General features: G+C 44.9%; 1 protein-coding gene across 1 annotated transcript in view; it reads right to left on the bottom strand.

Moving 5' to 3' along the window:
- Positions 1-5,577: 5,577 nt before the first annotated feature.
- The window catches only part of AK9 (adenylate kinase 9), a 160,358-nt gene continuing 151,839 nt past the window's right edge, over positions 5,578-14,096 (bottom strand). The window contains exons 35-39 of the mRNA XM_045294606.1: positions 13,219-13,388; positions 12,895-12,993; positions 9,009-9,111; positions 7,068-7,182; positions 5,578-6,235 (exon numbers count right to left, since the gene is read on the bottom strand). Of these exons, the coding sequence (XP_045150541.1) occupies positions 6,033-6,235; positions 7,068-7,182; positions 9,009-9,111; positions 12,895-12,993; positions 13,219-13,388 (690 nt within the window). The 3' untranslated portion in view covers positions 5,578-6,032. The remainder of the gene's footprint in view (positions 6,236-7,067; positions 7,183-9,008; positions 9,112-12,894; positions 12,994-13,218; positions 13,389-14,096) is intronic.

A 14,096-nucleotide genomic window follows, 5' to 3' on the forward strand; every position in this document is an offset into this window, starting at 1 on the left:
GCGGCCCTCCGCTAGGGCTCCTGCGCCAGCCGGGTTCAGCCCCGCCACGGCCGCCACGGCCAACCCGGAAGCAGCGGGACGGGAGCCGCGCGCGCGGACGCGGACGGACCACGTGGCCCGCGGGAACGCCCCCGCTGGGGGTGTGGCCGGCGACGCCCCTCCCACCGCTCCGGCGGGCCCGGTTCTGCGCAGTGAATTTGGTGGGACGGGCGGGCGGGAGGGAGCTGGTGACGCGGCGGCTAAAGCACCAGACTGCTACCCCCAGAGTCTGACGCTTTGAACCGAGAAGCCGCTGTTCGGGAGAAAGATCTGGCAGGGGATCGTGTGTGCTTGTAGCGTGCCCTGGGAGAGTCTGTAAGGAAGGGGCCCTGGTGGGATAGTGGGTTTCCGTGTTGGGCCGCTATCTGCAAGGTCGACAGTTCGAAATTAGCAACCAGTCAGAGCGAGAAAGATGTGGGTTTCTATTCCCGTGAAGATTTATAGTCTAAGGGGCAGCCACACGCTGTCCTACAGGGTTGGTATGAGTCAGAATTGACTTGATGGTCGTTTGGACATAAGGGGAGCGAGGACGACAACGTAAGGAGACAAAAGAATTTCAGGACGCGTGAAGATTTATAAAAACTGTCGAGGGAAGCAAATTAGGATTAGGTGACATTTGAATGGAGGTCTGCATGATGGAGTACCAATGTTCGAGGCAATGTAAATGCACGCGTAAAGGCTCTGCATGTGGGAATAAGCTTGGCACACTTGGGACGCAGAAAGATTGTGCTGACAATGAATGAGATGAGAGTGGCAACGGATGGAAGGGGAGGTAGGTTGCCATGTTTGTTTAGCAAATAAAACCAGAGAACCCAGACTTAATTTTGAAGGTGAAAGTTAAATTGTGGTGCAAAGATTAAACATCCGGCTGCTAGCCAGAAAGTTGAGGTTTTAAACACCCGGCGAAGCTGCTTCTGTAAAGATTGCCAAGAAAATCCCAAGGAGGCATCTCTAATCTTTCACTTGGGGTTTCTATGGGCCAAAAATCAATTCACTTGCACCAAATAGTAGTTAAATTTGAATGTCAGATATACAACAAATACCACTACACCAGACATGGTTACGCTAAAACATCCATTGTTTATCTGTAATTCTGTTTTATCTAGCAATTTTTACTGGAGAGGATATGTTTTTTCCCGAAAATACGGGGAAGTTAAGCTTATGAAAAACTGCCACCACTACAAGACAGATAGACATGATACAGAAAATGTGTAACTGAGAGTATGGGAGAGTAAAGGCAATCCCAGGACCTAAAAAGTAGAATTGAAACCAGAGTAGTATGCTAGCTTTGGAAATCCTAGGGAATTTATCAGGGCCCGAGGTTGGAAGTTTGAAAGGCTAAATTAGGAACAGGTTCAAAGGTATGTCCTATTTCTGAGGTGGGGAGTTAGAGGTCTTCTTACACAAGCCAGGCCCCTCCAAATGGGTTTAACCTCTTCTGAAGGAGTGGATTTGGGAATAGGGATGGAAATCTGCTTATATTGGTAAAGGGAGATAACAAGAAAATGTATCTTGTTGGTGTTAGGCCCAGGTGAGGGGGAATGTCGATTTTGAAAATTTGTAATTGGGCAGAATTTTAAAACAAATTCCTCCCCTTACCCAAATAGAAATTAACCTGTAATCAATGGAATTTAAGCCACGGTGGATAATACATCAATAAAATTTTTAACCATCTTGAAGAGAAAAGTTAGTGATCTAGAACATAGATTCTCATCAGAGAAGCTAGATCATAGGAAGATGAATGCGGCATCAAGACTGGAGGAAGACGTCTTAACAACCTATAGTATGCAGATGACCCAACCTTGCTTGCTGAGAGTGAGGAGGACATAAGGCACTTGATGAAGACCATAGGTTTCAGCCTTCCTTATGGATTACAACTCAATGTAAGGAAGACCAAATTTTTCACAACTGGACCAATTGGTATAACATCATGATAAACCAAGAGAAGATTGAAGTTGTCAACAATTTTGTCTAGCTTGTATCCATAATCACTGCTCCTGGAAGTCAAGAGATGAAATATCACATTGCATTGAGTAAATCTGCTGCACCAGATTTCCTTAAAGTGTTGAAAAGCAAGGATGTTACTTTGAGGACTAAGGTGGGCCCGACCCAAGCCATGGTATTTTTAATCACCTCACATGCATATGAAAGTTGGACATTGAGTAAGGAAGACCAAAGAAGAATCAATACCTTTTGAATTATGGCCTTGGCGATGAATATTGAGAGAACAAACAGATCTGTCTTGGAAGAAATACAGTCAGAATGCTCCTCAGAGGCACGCATGGCAAGACTTCATTCTCTGGAGACCTGTCCTTGGAGAAGGACATCATACTTGGTAATGGGGAGGGGCATCGACAAAGAGAGAGGCTCTTGATGAGATTGATTGACCCCGGGGCTGCAACAATTGGCTCAGGCATGGGAACAATTGTGAGGATGCTGCAGGACCAGGTGGAGTTTTTCCCTGTTGTTCATGGGATCACCAGGAGTCAGAACTGACTCGAAGGCCCCTCACAACACCACCCAAGCCAAGGTGTTCGCAGCTGCTTCATGTATCTGTGAAAGGCGGGCGATGAAAGAGAAGACTGCAGAACAATTCAATGATAGTGTCGGGGAAGAGTGTTGGAAGTACCACGGACTGCTACCGTAGAAGAAGGAACAAAGCTTGGAGGAGGTATAATCTGAATGCTCCTTAGAAGGGAGGATGGAATGACTTACATACTTTGGACATGTTACCAGGAGAGACGATTCCCTGGAAAGGGACATCATGTTTAGTTAAAAGAAAAAGTAGAGGGTCAGCAAAAAAGACACAGGCCCTCCAGGAGATAGATTGACACAGTGGCAGCAGCAAGGGGATTGAGCACAGCCACTGTGGTGGTAATGGTACATGAAGGTCCGGGCAATAGGACAGGACAGCAGCAGCCCTGGACAGGGACTGTTGCTTGTAGGTAGACACGTGCTTGAATATGTTAAGCAGTCTTCAAAATGCCTGGGAACCAGGATGGGCGAATACATGCGTGAATTCATTCTTGCAATGCTTCTTCCCTGGTTGAAGTAACAGTTTTATGTCTCTCATTTTACCAGCCTTGATGCTGAAAGGTCCTTCTCATTCCGATGCCATCCTCTGCAAGAATACTTCCAAGAGGCACGGTAGTGAAGGTTTTATAAATACACTTCTTTGTGACCCGTTGGCTTTATAAATAAACTTCTATTTAGCCTTCACTGTGAAAGCAAAAACAACCCCCTCAAACAAAAGATAACAAAAGATCTAAGGCTAGATAAAGGCATTCATGTGTAAAATAGACCTTTTGAACTCCCTTCCCCTTTGCCACTGAGTTTAGAATAAAGTTTTAATAATAATTGATGATAAAAAGGACTTATAGGTGTATCAACAAAGGATTGATAATTAAAAGGACATATATGTAATAAAACAAAATGTTAAAAATGACTATCTATTACGCTTTGATTCCTTTAAAACTATTTCACACCATATCCTGAAATGAACAAAGAAGGAAATATCCCACCCCCCAAAACCCAGATGATAATACAGGATTAAATCTGTATTAGAAGAACTTTCAAATTGTAAAAGAGCACTCAGAATCATAAAGACAAGTAGCCTTTGCTTACTTTTAAAGGTTCAAACCACTGACCTTCTGGTTAGCGGCCCAGCTTGTAAGCGACTGGTTGGCACCATAAGGATGGGATGAGAGGTGTGGAAATTGAGGGCCTGCCTGTAATTCAGGTATCAGCAGACCCAGATGCCTATAGTGGCCAGAGGATTAAACTTTATAAAAGAAGCTGGTCATCTGTGGGAAAGCAGTAAGGAGGGGGTCACTGCAAACTGGAGGGTACCCTCCCACTAACTGGTGCAGCTGTTGCCAGACATTTCTGTTCTTCTCTAGAAAATGGAACTTTGCAGTTCTTTATAGAAGTTTCTGATTTTTCAGCATTCATGACCAATTCTAAGCTGTGGGTTAATTCACATCTGCAAAGGAAAAGGGCTGCTGTTTATATTACATAAAACTTAATTTGAAAGGATTTATTTACTGATGTTTAAAGTAAATGAAAAGGGCTGCTGTTTATATCACGTAAAAAATTCATATCAAGCCAGGGTGCAGCATAGCACCAATGGAACACACAACCCTCTAGTTCTTTAATGCTTCCCCCTCCCCATTATCATGACCCCAGTTTTACCTTACGAATCAGGTTAGACTGGAGCATGTACACTGGTAGAGATATGAGCTCTTGACACATGGAATCCAGGACAGATAAGCCCCTCAGGAAGAGCAATGGGAGTGGCCATACCATGAGGGTAGGGGTAGGCGGTTATAGGTAGGGGCAGGGAAGAAATGGGGAACCGACTACAATGATGTGTAACTGCCCCCCTCCCTCCCCAGGGGGACAAAAAACAGTAATGTGGACAAAAGGAGACAGCAGGCAGTGTAAGATATGACAATAATAGTAATTTATAATTTATCAGGTGGGAGGTGGCAGGGGGGGGGGAGGAGCTTATACCGAGGGCTTACACAGAAAGAAAATATTTTGAAAATGATGATGGCAACATATACATAAATGTACTTGATACAATTGATGTGTGGATTGTCATAAGACCTGTAGGAGTCCCCAATAAAATTATTTATTAATAATAAAAAAAAGTCATGTCAAACAATGAGCATGAGCCACGGGTACCAAGAAATAATTCACAGAAGAGGAAGTGGGACTGGTGTGCAATTTCTGCAAGATAAGCCCAATCCCACTATTAATTAAAAATATAATCAGAGTAAAGCAACAGGTGTCTGCTCTTTACCTATTTTAAAAAATCCTCCAAAGTAATGCGAATTGCTAGTACAGATGTAGTACAGAGCTAGTGCTCTTGGGCACGCCTGGAAGTGGTATGAATTTCTATAACTACTTTGGAAGGCAGTTGGGTAATATTCACTTTGGCCCATGAAAATATTCCTGCTTTGTCACCCAGTATTTTATTTCCAGAAAACAATCCCAAATCTGTGTACAATCCAATCCAGTAACAGGAATGGTTTGGCATAGTGTAGCTACTCGATGGACGTGTGTAGCCATTTAAAACAATGGCGCTGACAGAAAAGGAAGATCTTCCACGTTTCATTCATTGTACTTAGATTACTTTCTGTTTTAGCGTCTGGGGGCTCCTCCAACTGAGATTTTGATGGCAGTGAAAATGGCAATGGTATTGGGACACACCGTCTAGAGACTTGTTTTGGTTGACATTAGAGGGGTTAAGAACTACATTACTACTTTTAGTGATTTGGAAACCGAGGCTCAGAAAGTGAAGTTTACCCAAGTTTAGCTAATCTTGCTGCTTCATATCCTAGACTTTTTCTACTGCTGAAACCTGGATAATCTTATGTTTAAAATTTCAGTCAAATTCAATTTAATAAATCATCATCTAGCATATACTTTTGGATAACTATCCTATAATACCAAATTTTTCTCTTTCTTCAAATTTCAGGGGGTTTCTAATGCCTGTTTTAGGGAATACTTAGAAAAAAGAGTCGGGCAACCCTCTGTTGCAACATCTGTTTATTACAGTCACCTGAGAGAAGTGAGAAAGTTCTTATTTCACAAAGCTTACAAACAGGTATTTTTGTCCAAAGTACAACCAGCATTTGTTTTATTTATTTCAATGCTTATTTTGTTTCTTGGAACTTTCTAGCACTTAACGAGAAGTTTTCTTTAACAGACTGATTTCCCTACTGAAAACATTAAAGAGGAAAATGAACAAATTTGCTATATAAAATTGCATACATCTTTTAAATGAGATTCTCAATATAACAACTATTTCCTTTTTTAAAAAAGCATCAACATCTAGGGAACCAGGAACACGCTAGGTAGAAATCTCTGCTCACAGAAGAACATTCCTTCCCGGCTGCAGAACTCTGCGGTGAGAAGTCACCCCAAAGTGTGTTGCAGCTCTTCCTTTGGGTAACTGTTGAGGCTCAGACCCAAGTGCCCCCGGAAAACTATCCATTCACCGGGTCTATGTTTCTGAGCGCGAGAAAGGCCTGTAACTTATGGTCAAAGTCAATGGCTCTGTATTGGGGCTCCTTGTAGTTTCTGGTCATCTTGGCACCCAGGTATGTGATGAGCTCACATCGCTCCACAAACTGGTCCATCTTCTTCTTATATTTGTTTCGGGTGTATCCAGAACTTTTCGGATTAAATGCTGTCAAAGATTTCATAGTGCTGTGAATTTTCCCCCCCTTTTTTGGTTACATTGGCAAACCAGTAAAGACAAAGGGAGCTCAGTGGATGACTGAGCTGTGTCGCTGTCCAAACCCCCAGTGCCGCCCAGGCAGTCCAAACAAAGAGCAAGCCTGGGGGGCAGCGCAGAACCACCATATGGGTTTCTGAGGCTGGGGCTCTGAGAAAGCAGAGGGTCACACCTTTCTACTGTGGAGTGGCTGCGGGCTTCAAACCACCCCACCTTTCGGTTTGCAGTCAGTGCTTTAACCGAGGCACTACCAAGACTCCTTGTGTAACTCTAGCTAAGAAGAGAGCCAAATCCCAACTAAGACCTATGGTTGATTCGGTTTTAAAGCATAGTGGCCTTTGTCCATCTTCCTTTAGTGCAGTGGTTCTCAACCTTCCTCATGCCGTGACCCTTTAATACAGTTCCTTGTGTTGTGGTGACCCCCCCCCAACCATAAAATTATTTTCGTTGCTACTTCATAATTGTCAATGTGTTACTGTTATGAATTGGGAAACCTCTGTGAAAGGGTCTTTCGACTCCCAAAGGGGTTGCGACCCGCAGGTTGAGAACCGCTGCTTTAGTGTATGGTTATTGAGAGCTGATGCTATTACTCATAGTCCGTCTTCTAAGAACTAGACTCAGCTTTGCTATGTTCATTAGAATATTTGCCACCAACACACACACACACACACACACACACACACACACGCCAACCAGCTAACCTTAATTTTCATATACATGTACTCCAATGAATGGGAAATTAGTTCTGGGCAGCTATGCCATTAAAAACAAAAACAAAACACACCTTTCAGATGAAGTGCTATAAACAGCAGTGCAGATCTTCTTATGCTCAAGAAGGGGAATTTGGGCTTTAGACATCCTACTGCATTCATGGCTTTAATGAGAGAATTGGCAACACCCTGCAGGGGCAGAGGGAACAGCTTAAATCACGTTTGCCTTTGTCTTTGGTTCCGAGGTATATACACAAGGCGCTTCACCTCAAATAACCTTCTGGGACTGGGGGAGGGGTGCAGGGGTAGTGAGATGAGCCCATGGGCAACCGAACAGAAAGACAACATTCTGAGCATGAGCGGTGAAAATGACCCCTTGGCTCTCGGCCCGGGGTGGTAGCTGCATGGGCTGCGTTCTACAACCCCACTCGTTTGTTTGACATTCTCCATGGGGAAATGGCAAGAAGAAAAGTCAGAGTGAAACAGAACAACTGGGTTTGGGGTTGCCTTAGCCCATATCTGCTTCAATGCTCAGAACTGGCCCCACTGCCTTCTACTGTCAGGAACCTGGGCCCCCAGAAGCCCTCCCACTGAACCATGTCCTCCATGAGAAAACTCCTCTCTGGGCCAGCCTCACTTGGCATTTTGATGTAAACCAAACTGAAGACTAAATAAATGTCTAGGTGGTTAATTGTGAGAAACCCTATTGATTGTGCCTTAGGCATCTATTTTGTAGTATTTTGTTTTCAAATAGCTTCTGAAAACAGCTACTATTTTTAAAATGGCTTGTAATCAGCTTGTCTGGCTTTTTTCAAAGGAGCTATATGGATGTGAGCGAGTCTCTAGGTAGTGTAAACAGGTAACTATGCTCGGCTGCTCACTGAAAAGTTGGAGGGTCAGTTCCACCCAGACAGAGGTGCCTCAGAACAAAGTCCTGGTAACTGACTTCCACCTAATCCAAGGATAGGGAATGTCCCTCAGCTCATAGAAGGCCCAGGGACTCCTCCATACCAGCTAGCATCACGTGCCTGACCAAAGAAAGGCTGTTCCAGCCATCACACTAGGATAAGGTGACCAGATTTTAACATTGGTAAAGCAGGACACCATTGATGAAAGTCATATCCTGGCGAAATAGCCACATGGCAGCCGAAAACTGTACACCCTAGCTTGTCGTGCATTCTTTTCAAAAATTGGGACTTTTTTAAAATGCCGCGGGACGCGGGAAAAATTGTTAAAAAACAGGACTGTCCCGCCAAAAGCGGGATGTTTGGTCACCTTACGGTAGGAGTGAATTCATACATGTTTGACCAACCAAGCAGGGTGGTATGTAAGTTGATCATTTTGTATAGCCCGAGAATGATGTTATAAATATCCAAATGGCCCTTGGCAGAAAGAAGGCTCCCCACCCCTGACCCTCAGGGAAACCCTAAGGTGCAGGGCTCTATTCCAATTCACACAAGGTCTCCATGAGCCAGAATCAATTTGATGGCAACTAGTACATTTGGATGTGGCCTGAGTAAGTAGCTTCATCTGCATTTGGGGCAAAATACAGGCCACGTGGTTCTGTTGTCGCCACACGGCAGCTCAACTCTTTTGAACAGCTAGTGAACCTCTTAAGGCCTGAATCTGCATCTCTCAAAGTAGGGACAAGCTTTACAGGCAGGAAAATGAAAAGAATAAGAACTAGATTATATACACATATGAAACAGCGATCACTTTATGATCGCCTGCTCTTGCTTTGCTTAGTACAGGTTTGTGAGCATGAGCCCGGGATGTTGGGCCTTTCACATTTTATTAGAAAGAAAGCCAGCTACACATACAAAATAGGTAAAGAGTGAATTTGCGGCTTAAAATTAGACCACTCTGCTTTGACTTTTACTGTTGCTGATATGAAAAGAATGGCTAAAGAAGAGACATGTGTTCTTCTACAACAACAACAAAAATATATATAGCATTAATTTGCATAATAATATTAACATATACAGAAAGGAAGAAAGGAAATCATGCAACCGCACCTGTTCCAGGTATCCAGGTAAAGGAAGACTGGTAAGGAAGATCGGCTCCTTTAATGGGGGAAGTTTGTTTGGAAGTTTCTGGTCCCAATATTTCAGTGGTGACCTGAGAACACAAAGCCTGTTAGGTGCATGTTCACAGGCATACTTCTTTAGGTGGATCTACAGAGGAGACAATTCAAAGACCATGGCCATTACCTTATTTTCTCCCCAGGGGGAATCACACAAGTGGGAAGATTGAGGGTCCTAGAAATTCCTGGTCACTAGCTTGACCAGAGCCCCCAAGCCTGCTCACTCCCCCTCCCTCTCTTCACTGCTTTTCTTGGCTCCCTCTCGTTTTGGGCACTTTCTTCTTTGTTTGGAGCCTTCTCCTGCAAACATGCTGGTGATTCCCCAAGTGAACAAAATGAAAAACAAAAACAATGCCCACTCCTCAAGTCTATAACCCTTCAGTGGGTTACATATTGGGCCACCAACCTCCAGGTCAGCAGCTCAAAGCCACCACCTGCTGCTTGGGAGAAAGATGAGGCTTTCTGCTCCCGTAAAGAATTACAGTCTTGGAAATCAACAAGGGCAGTGCTACGCTGTCCTGTAGGGCCGCTGAGTCAGAATCAATCGGCTTGAGGGGAGTGGACTTTGGTTTTGGTTTTGGAAGTTCCAGCAACGAGCTTCTCTTCTCTTTTGATAGTTAAACTTCTTCAACCCCCGAGCTTCGCTAGGGATTGCAAACTCTGGGGGACATTCCGTTTGCAGGTGTGAATTGACCCACCAATCAGAATTGGTCATGAATGCTTAAAAATCAGAAAGTTCTATAAAGAAATATGAGTTTCCAATTTCTGATGAAGAACAGAAATGTCTGGCAACAGCTGCGCCAGTGAGGGGGTGGGGCTCTCCAGTTTGCAGTGCTTCCCACCCCACCCTCACCTTACTACTTTCCCACAGATGTCCTGCTGGTCACTATAGGCATCTGGGTCTGAATTACAGGCGGCCTCTCCATTTTCTCACCTCTCATCCCTTCCTTGTGGAGCCACCAGTTGGCTACAAGCTGGACTGTTAACCAGGTCAGTGGTCGGAGCCTACCAGGCACGCTGCAGGACAAAGATGAGGCTTTCTACATATGCACAATCTTGGAGACCCACACAGGCAGTCTCTATAGGGTCCACTCACCATCTGCCACAGCAAGGGAGGGGAATGTCCAGCCTATGGGCCTCATCAAAACTAACCTCACTGCCATCAAGTCGAGTCTGACTCATAGTGACCCTGTAGGACAGAGTTGAATTGCCACTTTGGGTTTCTGAGACTGTAACCCTTTACAGAAGTAGAAAGCCTTGTCTGTCTCCCGCAGAGCAGCTGGTAGGTTCAAACTGCTGGCTTGCCTGTTAGCAGCCCAACTCAAAACCACTATGCCACCAGGGTTCCCGACAGTCCACGGAATCCTCAATCTCAGCTACCACGACATGCCTCTCCAAAGAGAAGCAGTTCCAGCCACCTCATTAGCGGGGTGAGCTAACGGATGTTTGATCAGTAATGGCCTGTGAATAATGTTAGAAATAGCCAAATAGCTCTTGGCAGGAAAAACGGTCTCCCCACCCCTACTCCACTGAAAACCCTCCTTGATAAGCTCACCAATGTTCTGTACAACCCCAAGCTGGCGGGCTTTTCAGCCCTTGTCTTGCTTGACCTTCTAAGTGGCCTTGGGACCCACTGGCTGGCCCTCTCGGAGACAATCTCTCTCTACAGCAGCCTTCATGAACCGCCCTGTTCTATCTCTGCCTTCCCCTCCTGGTGGAATCTTCGGCTGCCCTCTCCCTTGGAGACTCCTCTCTGACATGCACTTCTGTTGTTTTCCTCTGCTTTGTCCACCTCCCCTTTGTGGGTGAGCACAAGCACCCTAGCTTCGGGAGCGACCCCTTTGCTGAGTGCCAGATTTGTATCTCCCAAGTGCTTCCCACGGATACTCCCACCCCGCCCCTCCCAAGTGAAACGATTCCTCTTTTCCCACCAAACAGTTCCTTTCCCAGGTTTTCCTGCCTCAGAGATGACACCACAACCCACTTCCCGTGACCCAAACCACCCCCTAAACCCACTGCCACAGAGCCACTGCGACCCCTATACAGGGTTTCTGAGACTGTAAATCTTTACACCGGAGTTGATAGTCTCATCTTTCTCCCCAGGAGCAGCTAGTGAGTTTGAACTGCTGAACTTGTTTGACTCAATTCCTAACCTTTAGTACCATCAGGACTCTGTATGGAGTGCTGGTGGTGGACTGGGTTACACATTGGGTCTAACCACAAGGCCAGCAGTTCCAAACCACTCCAAGGGAGACATATGCGACTTTCTGCTCCTGTAAAGATTTACAGTCTTGGAGCTCCACTGGGACGGCCCTACTCTGTCCTAGAGAGTCACTGGGAGTCAGAAGTAACTCAATGGCAGTGAGGTGGGTGTTGTTTGTTTGTTCTTTTGTTACCTTGCAGCTGTCAATCTAAATCCTAACTCACAGAAACCCAGAATCCTTTTGTGACCTCTCCTGTTTCTCTCAGTCCCTCATGTTAATTAGTCATCCAGTTCTGCTGATTCTACCTATTAAATAGCTCTCAAATCAGCTCACTTCCCTCTATCATATAGAACAGTGGTTCTCAACCTTCCTAATGCCGAAACCCTTTCATGCAGTTCTTCATGTTGTGGTGACCCTCAACCATAAAATTATTTTCCTTGCTACTTCATAACTGTAATTTTGCCACTGTTATGAATCATCATGCAAATATCTGATATGTAGGACGTATTTTCATTGTTACAAATTGAACATAATTAAAGCATAGTGATGAATCACAAAAACAATATGTAATTATATATTGTGAAATACTTATTTCTAATGACAAATAAATGAAATTTTGTCTTGAAGCATGGTGTAGCCTGGACAAGTCTTCACGCTGGGTACTCATATGTGGGCATATCTGCGTGTGGGCAGACCTGCCTGGAGCGGTGTCTCAGTTCCTAAGACCATCGGAAATATGTGTTTTCTGATGGCCTTAGGGGACCCCTGTGAAAGGGTCGTTCGACCCCCAAAGGGGTCGTGACCCCTTCCTAATGCTTCGACCCTTTAATACAGTTCCTCATGATTTTAATACAGTTCCTCATGATTTTAATACAGTTCCTCATTATTTTCGTTGCTACTTCATAACTGTCATTTTGCTACTGTTATGAATCGGGTGACCCATGTGAAAGGGTGTTCGACCCCCAAAGGGGTCATGTGCCCCACAGGTTGAGAAGCGCTGGCGTAGTGTCTATACTAACACCTACAGGATTTCTCTCTCCATCTGTATGTGGAACCCGGGTGGCGTAGTTGGGCTGCGGTTTGAGACAAGGCCAGCAGATGGAAACCACCAGCTGCTCCGCTGGAGAAGGGTGGGGCTTTCTACCCCTGTAGGAGTCTTTGTCTCAGGAACCCGTCCTGGAGGGCCACCCTGAGTCGGAACGGACTGGGTGGCCATGAGTGTGCTTTGGCATCTATACGTATGTGTGGAGTCTATTGCAACTCATAGCAAGCCCATATAACAGAGTCGAATTCCCCCCATCGTGTTTTCTAGGCTGTACCACAGGGGCAGCTCTACTCTGCCCTCGAGTGTAGCTGTGAGTTGGAATCAACTTGAGGGCAGTGAGTTTGCTTGTGTTTTTTTTTTTTCTATTTGGGGGAGCACATCGCCAAGTTTTTCTCCCAGGAAGCTGCGGGGTGGCTTTGATCCACAAACCTTTTGGTTTGCAGCCAAGCCCATGATTACTGTGCCACCCGGCTCCTCATTGGACAGATGTAGATACAGCCTCTCAGCTCATGGTGCATGCAGCATAGAAGATAACCAATTTAAAAATATGACTTACTGAATGGCCTCACCTGAAAAATTTTTGGAGTTTTTCTTCAGTCTCACAAATATATATGCGATCACAATATTCTAATGCATAGTCAAGATTGCCCGGTATTAGGGCTTCGTATCTGAAAGGCACACACACAAACAAAATCAAATGTATAATTGTAGGTGTAAACAAAAAAAAATTTACTTTTCTACCTATGCAATTTAAGGACAACCTAGAACCATTTTGTTTTGTTTTTTAATGAAACAATTGGGAATTTGTGAGCAAAACGTTAAAAATTGTGAGGTGATCCACTTGTGCGCAGAGGAGAGACCCCACTCTGTATTTCCAGAGGGCGAGGACTTGCCTTTGTTTGCCATCCTGGTAGGTCACTGGGCAGTAGCCTTGCAGTTCCGCGCACTTAGGGAAGCGACTCTTCAGCTCGGACAGTGTCAGCCTTTTGGGGATCATGGAGGCAGATGGGAGTGGATGGGGAGCTAATGGAGGCACATACAGCTCTGGGTTCTCCAGGAATTTCTATTAAAAGAAAGAATTACATTAGGAAAACCATTTAAAGCAGGAATCTGGCACCAATCAAACGCTGAGAATCGATAACTACTCTTCACTTTTCAGTAACATGGTCACCCTTCAAATCTTGAGAGAGAGAGAGAGAGAGAGAGAAATGCTCTCTGCAGCATAATTGTTTCACCCTGGTTGGAAGTGAAAGAGCCCTGGGGACATGGTGGATTATGGGGTGGGCTGCTAACTACAAAATCTATAGTTTGAAACCACCAGCCATTTCCATGATAAAGATGAGGCTTTCGGATCCCATAAAGATTTATAGCCTTGGAAAGAAAGGAGCAGATCTATTCTATCCTACAGGGTCACTATGAGTCATCATTGACAACAGCAGTGACTTGGTTTGGTTGGAAGGTCCTTACAGCAATGCTCACAATGTCATTCATTCATACCAAAAATATTTGTTGAGCAACCACCAGGCACTGTAGACTTGGGCCTGCCCTCTCTTCCTGTCATCCTGTCAGGCAGCAATGGAACTTCTCTGACTTTACGTAGTCCAAACCAAACCAACTGCCATCGGGGTGGCCCAGACCCATGAGTTCTGGTGTCACTCTGGTTTTAAAGTTCTGGGTTTATCATCTAAATATGCAGGAAGAAATAAATGCCCCTTTAATGAAGGGGACCCCCGAAACACACACACACACACACACACACACACACACACAC

This window comes from Echinops telfairi, unplaced genomic scaffold (assembly GCF_000313985.2).
Source record: "Echinops telfairi isolate 266 unplaced genomic scaffold, ASM31398v2 ScPeMD7_3533;HRSCAF=4204_0, whole genome shotgun sequence".
NCBI lineage: Eukaryota > Metazoa > Chordata > Mammalia > Afrosoricida > Tenrecidae > Echinops > Echinops telfairi.